General features: G+C 40.2%; 1 protein-coding gene across 1 annotated transcript; it reads right to left on the bottom strand.

Annotated features, from left to right (window-relative positions):
- Window positions 1-260: 260 nt before the first annotated feature.
- On the bottom strand, window positions 261-7290 carry spinb (spindlin b). The gene is given in 7 exon segments (XM_059337057.1): window positions 261-3968; window positions 4677-4910; window positions 5643-5798; window positions 5897-5991; window positions 7037-7085; window positions 7217-7244; window positions 7246-7290. Coding segments are annotated over 7 exon segments (792 nt in total). The 5' UTR covers window positions 7276-7290; the 3' UTR covers window positions 261-3768.
- Between the last annotated feature and the right edge of the window lie 2615 nt (window positions 7291-9905).

Here is a 9905-nt window from a genome sequence, read left to right as displayed (position 1 = left end):
GAAAAAGACTGTAGGACAGTGAGGAGTGTGGTGAATCCCATCACAACATCAGTCTCTGCGCTGTTAACAAATCTGATAAGAAAACGTTCCAGAGAATCGTACAGATTCAGATCAGTCGTGGTTCTAGAACCAGAGTGTGTGAGTGGAGTCTCTGAAGCTGTTGAAAGAAGAACCTTTCTTCTTCTTTGGGAAACGTTCAACAGAATCAGGAAAGAGTTTTCCAGAAAGGAACAGAATTCTGTGGAGACTGAACCAGAACGTGTAGGTTGATGGAAAACGTTTAAACAACAGATTGTACAACAGTTACAGAGGTTCACATTCCAGAATCAGAACAAAAGATCTTCACAAATGTTCCAGATTATCTGAAACAGTTTGGATCCAGAACCAAGAACATTTAAGTCCAGTTTGCAGATGTGTGAGTCCCTTCAGGCACATGAGACGTGGATCAGGCAACATGGCTGTTAATGCAAATGTCTGTGGTGGGTGGAGCTACAGGTTAGAGATGAGGATTGTGGGAGATGGAGTCCAGCAGCCCTGACCGAGTCCTAACTTTAAAAAGTTGAGTGATGCTCAGGGAGCTGCTGATGATTTTAAAGATCCAGACTCCACGAAGGAAAGGAGAGATCTATCAGTCAGCAAACAGCTCAAACATAAAACACAGCAGGTCAGACCTGCTTCCAGAACACAGAGAACATGAAAACAAGGCGCTTTGTACGTACGGCTCATAAAAACAAAGAGAAAATATATAAAACCACATATGTTGACATATGAGGCAGAAGACAGAACAGGTTTTATAAAAACATAGAAATCAACTTCTGGAACAAAACAACATCTGGCTTCAGTCCAGCCAATCAGACGACAGCATCTCAGACGGGGCGGGGCATGACGACTGCTACAGTATCACCTCACAAGCTCAGTCACCTGTCAGTCACCTTATGATGATTTATTAACCTCAGGGCTGATTCAAATCATCAACACTGCATCAGATTAGTTCTTTAAAGATCATCCAAATGTTCTGGGAAATGCTTTCAGTCTTTGATCCAAGACAAACAAACCCTTTTATTCAGCATTAATAAACAGTTATGAACATGTAATAAATGGTTTATAACCCACTTTTAATTAAGTAATTGGCGACAAATTTAAGTATTAGTTGAGAATTCTACAGGACAAATTATTGTTGTCTTCTTGTTATAATATTGAAAAATAATATACAAATTTACATTAACAACGAAATTAAAGTGTTATAACCCATTTATTACATGTTTATGTATTGATTGTAAATGTTAAATGAGGGTTAAAGTTGTATCCTGAACTGTCTTTGCTCCAAGATAATCCAGTAACTTTTGTTTTACCTTTTATTCTGCATTAATGAGGACTATATAAATATGTAATAAATGGTTTGTAACACACTGTGCCGAATGCGCTTCATGGAGGAGCAGCAAAAGTTTGGTAGCTCTCTGTTTTTGCACAAATTTGCTAAGTTTTTAAAGATCCTTCGCTCCTACAGCCATCAGGCTGTCTCATTCTTCAAGAGATTCTACCAGACTAACTGAATTTCCCCTCTGGGATAAATAAAGTAATTTTGATTTGATTATTAACACATTAGTTAAAAGGGGATATTTTTAATATTAAAATTATAATTGTTGACAAATACTCAACATTAGTACTTATTATACATTATAGTTGGTTATAAACCATTTATTACATGTTTCATTGTGTAATAAATGTATAATAGGAGGGTTGAACATATCCAGGCTTTGGACAGATCATTTTTAACCTTATTTAGCAATTACAAGCTGTATGTCAACATGTAATAAATGGTTAATAACAGCTATAAGCATTTACTGACATGTAAACGATAATTTCTCCTGTAGATTTCTTGTTTTCTTAGAAGAGTTGTTGACAAATACTGCACATTAATAAACACTTATGTTTATAACTACGTGACAGTGTGTTATAAAGCATTTATTACATATTTGTAGCCAAAACATCCTGAACATACAGTAATAAGAACTCATCTGACAAACAAAAGCATTTCCCAAAATACTGTTTAGTGTGTTCGACCTGAAGTTACAGCTAACGATGCTAAAACAAACTGATGCAGCCGAGCCGACACACCTGACTGTCTGATGTGAATCCTAAAGGGATTGTGGGTAATGTAGGAATCAGCACAAAAAGAAAACATGCTAAAAGAATGGAAAAAGAAATGAGTCTGTGTCCTCTGGTTTGTCCACACTGTCCTTGAGACGTCCACTCAGCATCTTTAGTCCGTCAGCTGGTTACCTGGAGGAGGCGGGGCCAGTGGAACGCTCTGTGATTGGCTAGCTCCTCCTATGTGAGCGCTGATGGCAGAGGAGTCCCTTCACGCCGCCTTTAAATACAGACGGAGACAGACGATGGAGCAGCTTCACTTCCCGACAGGTTTCCTGAAGTCCCGTCCCTTCATTAACCCCGCCCCCCCTGTTGTGGCGGTGGGGGTCTCAGGTGGTCTGACGGGGTTTCAGGAGAAGGGGGAGCAGGTCATCCTGCTTACTGAAATAGTCTCAGACCTGCTGTGATGTTTGGGTTTCGTCTCACTGATCTCAGCTGAAGAACCCTTCAAACTGAACCGGATTTATTTTTTGGTGCAATTTTAACCAAGTTTTTGTCTATGATTGCCACAAATGATCTAAAATATAATGTAACAATAAAGGGCTCCAGAAAGCCATGAAGGATAAAAAAAAATATTTCTTTCTACTATTTTTTCTAATTGTGATCTGAACTGTTTGTTTTCTGACTTCAGGAAGGAAAAGATTCTGTCAGGATATTTTTTTAAATTATCAGCTTATAGCCCTGTATAATAAAGGAAATATGCACTCATAAATATCCATAATGCTCAATAACAGCAATCACACACATCATAAAGCTTTTTATGATGACTTATAAGGTTTCATAACACTTTATCTCTCACCGTTATTTATCATTATGAATATTTATGAGTGCTTATTACTATCTTTATAATGTGCTTTAAGCAGATTATAACAAATTATTAGTATGTTTATAATGCATCACAGACATGGAGATTATATAAATTGTTTTTTTCCATCTGTGAGCTAAAAACAGCTAAAAAAAATAAAAGTTTGGGCGGCTGGGAGAAAACAGACCAAGTGTTTGTTGTTGTATTTCTCAGTTTGGCCACTAGAGGCTGAAGGTGCTGCTCCATGCTGTGAACAGGACCCCAGTACTCAGGTTTTACTGCCATGTCTTTCTCTTGGCTCGAAATAAATATTGTAAATTAAAACTCACCTATAAGAAAAACATGGTGCACTTCAGCCTCTAGTGGCTGAGACGAGAAATACAACAACAAACACCCGAGTTCTGATGAAAAAAACTCAGAAGATGATCCTAACAAAAACCTTGTTTTCTCCTGTTCTCCAGTCTGAGAGGAGACTCTGAGTCGTCCCTCTGGGCTTCCGTAGGTTTAGTTAGATCTTCTTCTGGAGCTGGGAGCAGCTTTGATCTGGACACTAATGAGGGTTGATGATGACTGGACGTGAAGACTCGGAGCTGGTTATATAGTTCTGCTGTGTGAGGAGGCGGGCTACCAGTATCTCTCTTGTGTTTAAGGCGTTTCATAAAACAAAGAGTAAAGAAAGGGACCATCTGTATGCGGCGTCTCTGTGGTGGTTTTTAACGTAGAGTTTGTCTTCACTGGGGGTTCTGGTGTTGTTTTCTCTGGGCAGGTCTCAGTAAGTCTTTATGGGGGTCCCGGACCGAGTTCGTCTGGTCTTAGGAGGTCTTGACCAGGTCGTAGACGTAGATGTGGAAGTCGTCGTCGAACTTGATGAAGTAGACGGATGGCTTGGCCTCCACCTGGTGGATCACCATCCCCGACCGCTTCCCGCCGTCCTCTTTGGCGTACTCGACCTGTTTACCCACCAGACTGTCCACCACCTCGCCCGGCTCCCGCTCCGCCGCCACGCTGTCGTCTGAGAGAGAGAGAGAGAGATATGTGAGCGCCTGTCACAGCCTGAGAGAAAACCAGCACAACACATAGAACACACACACTCCTCTACTATGCTATATTACAGCTGAAGTCATATATTGTTGTTGTCTCTTTATTTACTTGATTTACTTAATGAATTGTATATTTGTCATTGATTTGTCTCACAGTTTATCTTTATATATTTTATGAAATGTATCCACTTTGTTTTATGGATTCTTATATCTTACTGTTATTGTGTATTGTCCAAATATTTTGAAAAACGTTATACTTGTGCTTTGGCAATATTGTTTTTATCATTCATGCCAATAAAACCTTATTGATTGAATTAAGAAAGAGAGCGAGAGACAGAGACGGGCGGGAGGGAGATCAGTTCAGAGAGCTGCTCAGCCCCAAAGTAAGCTGTATTTCTCCTCTTTACAGTCAGTTTACCATTGTGTTCTATGGGGGAATTTTTTGGGCAATTTCAAGGAAAACGTACGCATTCAACATGAAATTCAAATTTTTGTTTAAAGGCTAACGGTGAGCCTAAACCAAGAGCTAAAGTTGACACTGGTGCTCAGCAGAACCAGTAGGACCAGTAGAACCAGTAAGATCAGTAGAGCCAGTAGGACCAGTACAACCAGTACAACCAGTAGGACCAGCAGGACACTTAGAACCAGTAAGACCAGTAGAACCAGTAGCGGGCACTCACTGGAGTCGGGCATGATGCGCAGGTCTCCCTCCTTGTAGTCGTCCAGCAGCTGGTACATGTAGAGCACCGGGTCTTTTTCGTAGGTGATGTAGAACCACGAGGTCATGATGGGGGCGCGGGCCAGCACCATCCCCCGCCACTCCTCCTTCGGCCCGTCCTCCGTCTCAAACATATGCTCCACCGCCTTCCCGATCATCGTCTCCGCCAGCATGGAGTCGCTCACACGGGCCGGAGCTGAGCCAATCACAGAGAGGCAGAGAAACAGAGGTGTTTATAAATTATAAATGTGGCAAACAGAAAAATCAGCAACTGTAATAATAAAAACTAACTGAATAAAACTCTTGGGCTGTAGATTGAACCATTAAACGATGGTTCATAATTAATGATTTGTTGTTTTTAATGTCAGAATTTCTGTTTCATTTCTCAGTAAATTAATCTATTCAGTTTTGGAATCTTTTTGAGTTTCATTTTACAGACTAAACAAACAAACCCTTCATTGTCAAAATGAACTACTCCTCTCCTACTTAAAGTTTTCTGCACTTTAACTTGCATAAGACTAAAAAAATTTAATTTAATGCACTAAATAAAATTTCAATATGTATATCAATTATATATTTATAATTTAAATATTAAATTACATACAAAATATGAAAATTGAATTGAATTAAATTAATTGAATGCATTAAATTATGTTTCATTTATAATATTTATATACATTATATGTGTAATTAAATATTAAATTATACATAAAATATAATGATAAAATATAATAAAATTATTATATTTTTAAATTATATTTTCTGCATAAGTTACAGTGTGCAGATGTTTCATTTTTCATGTTAGAAATAATAAAACCGCCGTGCTCTGCCTCTGACAGGTCTCACGCCTCATTTCTGACTTTGAGACTTTTACACATGCAGTTCCTCTGGCGGCCACCAGAGGCAGCAGAGAGACGGCGCTCCTCACCCACTCTGTCGGGCAGCACCTCCAGCCCCACCACCCGCTCGTCCCCGTACAGCTCCAGGCCATAGATGCAGTCGAAGCCGTCGTACTTGATCAGGTAGAGGGACGGGTTCACCGGGACCTGGTCCAGGACAGTCCCCTTCCACTGGGACGACTTGCCTGAGAGGACGCAGAGACACACCCAGGTTCATTAGAAACCAGGACTTATATTTGAGTCTAAACTAACTGACATCATTGATAAAAATCTGGCGACTTACTGCCCTCCTTCCAGATGTGCTGGATCCTGCAGCCCACGATGTTCCTCCGGGGCTGAGCCAGAGTCTTACTGGGACCCACGCTGGTCCTCTGTTTCCTGCAGGGACGGACGAAACATGATGAAGAAGAAGAAGAAGAAGAAGAAGAAGAAGAAGAAGAAGAAGAAGAAGAAGAAGAAGAAGAAAAAAGAGAGAGGAGACAGGAAGCAGAGACAGAAGAGAAAATGGAAAAGAGGAGGGACAATATATGAGGGAATATTAGGAGAAGAAAGATAAAAAAGACAACAAGAGAAAAGTGTTTATCAGATAATATATTTAGAGATATTGAGGCTCTGAAGCTTCATTCTTAACAGAAACAACATTTGAAGCCTTCAAATCTTTTTTACTTCATCTATTTTCTTCGTGTTTAAAGCTTGTGAAGTTTACACAATGTTGATATTATGAGTGTTTAAATATATGCATGGTCAGACCCCAGCAGCTGTTTCTTACTCTAATAACTGCACAGCGGCACAAAGTGAAAACGCCGACATTTATTGAAAAAATAAAATGGAATAATTTCCAAAGTGCACGTTTTTAGCGAATAAAAATTCTGTCTCAGTCCAGATTTGCTGGTTTAATCTTTTCACTGTGAAAAAACTCTTATTTTGCTGCTTGTTGCACACAAAAATACATTCAGAGAAGCATAATCAACAGTTTGTGACTTTTTCCTCTGCACAGTGAGTAACGGCAACAACTCAAAATAACTAAATAAATGCAGATTATTTATTTGAAATGTTGTGTTATTGGATCTGCCTGCATGTGTTTATGACCAAACCGAGAAGCTACAATTATTAAATAAGGCTGATGTAATAAAACAAGACTAATTCTTTGAATCTCATGAATGATTTTGTTTGACAATTTGTTCTAGAGAAATGATGTCAAAAAATATGACGACAGACATTCAAAGCAAGGAAGCTTCAAATGTTCCAAATTGTATACATTGTTCCTAATGTTTTAATATTACATTGTTAATACTTTTATATTTCTCCTGGTTTATGTTGCTTGATTAATATTTATTTGTATGTTTTTGCTTCTGTAACAGTGAAAAGTTCCCGTTGGGAGACTAACGAAGGGATATCTGATCTGATAAAACATGTGACTCACTTGTGTGGATTCTTCTTCTTCATCATGTTGGCAGACACACCTGAGTGTCCTGAAACACACAGGAAGTCTTTTATTGTGAAAAACAAAATTCATACAACCTTTTGTCTTGTTTATGAACTTATTATACGTGTACGTGTGTGTGTGAGAGTGTGTGTGTGTGTGTGTGTGTGTGTATCTCACCTCCGTCTGCTCGGGGGGGCCGTGGTGCCGCTGGGCTCTTGAATGGGGTCTTCATTCATCCACCTGTAGGGGGGCAGCCAGCCAGGCCGCCGGTCCGGGCTAAACGCTGAGTTGGGTGTGTGTGACACCAGGCCAGGGGTGGTGTGTGTGTGTGAGGGAGGGGGTGAGGATGGAGGGAGGGGGGAGGGCAGAGGGGGGAGGAGGGTGGGGAAAGGAGGGAGGAGGAGGTGGTGGGAGAGAAGGAGCACCAGGAACTAGGCCGGGCCCTGGACAGGCTGCATACAGGCTGGGTCCAGACTAACACCTGGAGACTGAGGGGACGTCACAGCCGGTGGACACGATGAGGAGACGGTTCGTCCAGCCTGAGGACAGAAAACAGACAGAATATTCATGTTTATAACTTTAACTCTCAACTTTACTGTAAAGTGTTTTATTGACCAATCAGATCACAGATAAGTAGACTTCCGGTTTCACATTAAAAGCTTCTCTGTGTGCAGTTTGTTTGTCTTCTTGTCTCAGCATCTTTTCTTCACCTTTAAACTCCGACACAGTTTCATCCCTGAGCTCTGACTCTGACCGACCTGATGACTGTCAGAGATGTTTAACCCTGACACAGCCACAGGTCAGGGGTCAGAGGTCAGCTCCACCCTACTGCATGTTCCGCCTCAGGACTCTGCAGCAGAGACAACTGACACGTCTTTAAAGTCTTTTTTTTATCCAACCAACCGTCAAAAAAACTGAAACATTCAGTTTGTAATGAAATAAAAGAGAGAAATCTGACACAGAATAGTGACAGATAATTATTCTGTCGTATATTTTACTGGGTTTCCTCTACGTTCATTTAGTAGTGGCAGCCAGCTACTTCAGAATAGAGTATTACTTTATTTTTTAAATTCTGTAACAGTGACCACAGCGATCTCTTGCCACAGGGACGAGCGAATGGAGATGCCATAACAACCGTAACAGCGCAAGCTCTCTGTTAGCATCACTGGAGTAAGGTTTCACCATAGATGGTATATGGGTCAGACTGCCTGTTAGAGTGGATGGAAGAGAACAAAGCACACTGCGGCCAGTCAGTCTCCACTAGTTTTCCCGGTGCTTGTTTTTACTAAGTGTTACGGTAAGAACACGTTAGACCCGCCTTCAAAACAAAAGCAAACACATGTAGCTTTCAAAATAAGAGCACATGGGTGTGTTAACAGGATTTACAAGAAGACTATCAAATAGGATGCCTTGAATAAAACACTTATTTTATTTTACAATAATTCATTAAATATGCAATGATTAAGATGGAATAGTGGCAAAAGAATGCGTAAGAGGCACCAAATTTAGACTTTTAGAGCAAAAATGTTCTAATAATGATTTGAAAGAATCACTCACAGATTATTTAATAATAAAATTATTATCAGCTGCAGATATCCATTTGTTTTATTATTACTGTTTTATATTATTATTATTATTATTGTGTATTTTATTATTGTATTAGTTTTATTTGCCTCCTGAAATGTTTGCCATTTTTTATTATTATTATTATTATTGTTATTATGGCAAAGAATAGTATAATATGTTTATCACAAGTGCTGAAGTCGACATGTTCAGATGTTTATTATCAACAGAGAAACTAGAACATTTTGGTATTTGAGTATCTATTAATAAAAACAATATTTCTTTCTTGCTTTCTGAAATGTTATTTATTTATTATGAATGAGCCTCGTTTTTATAACTGATGACATCACTTCCTGTCTCTGAAGCTCAGTGAATAAAAATATAAATGTGTCATTATGAACAGCAGCAGCAGAGCGTGTGAACCGCAGCAACATGTCGGATCGACTGAATCAGACAGAAAAGCTGATAACCAGAGATATCTGCTGTGTACAAGGTCACACACACACACACACACACACACACACACACACACAAACTCTCCTGATGTTCACAGATAAACTGTTTCATGGTGATAAAAAAAAGCTGCAAACTGCATGACAAGAACCGCAACCTGCAACACACACACACACACACACACACACACACACACCTGCTGCTGCAACACAACACAACACACACACACACACACACACCTGCTGCTGCAACACAACACAACACAACACACACACACACACACACACACACACACACACACACACACCTGGTGCTGCAACACAGTTGCTCTGACACATTTTCACATAATCATGTTCCATAAAGTGAATTCAACAAGTTCCAGCATTCACTCACGGCCACTTCATTAGGTACACCTGTTCACCTGCTCGTTAACACAAATATCTAATCAGCCAATCACATGGCAGCAGCATATGGAGACGCAGTGAAGATGAGCTGCTGAAGATCAACAACATCTGAGGAGACAGAGGTGGTTCAACAGGAACTCAGAGAACTCAGGAGACTCTCTGAACCACAACACGTCCACCAGCAGGAGACTGAAAGCATGGGTCCATGCTGCCTGGTATCAGCGGTTCAGGCTGCTGGTGTGATGGTGTCTGTACCAGCTGAGCAGGTTTAAACTCCACAGTCTCCCTGAAATGATCCGGTTATCTTTAGCAAAGGAGGTCTGGTGAGTCCTGGTCTGAAGGACAGGAAACACTGAAGACCTTTAATTCAAGTTTAGAGTTCAAACAGCTTTTATCATGACCACCACAGAGATACTACAGGCTAACTTCACTCATATGACTACAGA

The sequence above is a fragment of the Centropristis striata genome, chromosome 7, assembly GCF_030273125.1.
Source record: "Centropristis striata isolate RG_2023a ecotype Rhode Island chromosome 7, C.striata_1.0, whole genome shotgun sequence".
Taxonomy (NCBI): Eukaryota; Metazoa; Chordata; class Actinopteri; order Perciformes; family Serranidae; genus Centropristis; species Centropristis striata.
Note: the sequence above shows the minus strand (reverse complement) of the source record. Positions and strands in the feature narration are given on the sequence as shown.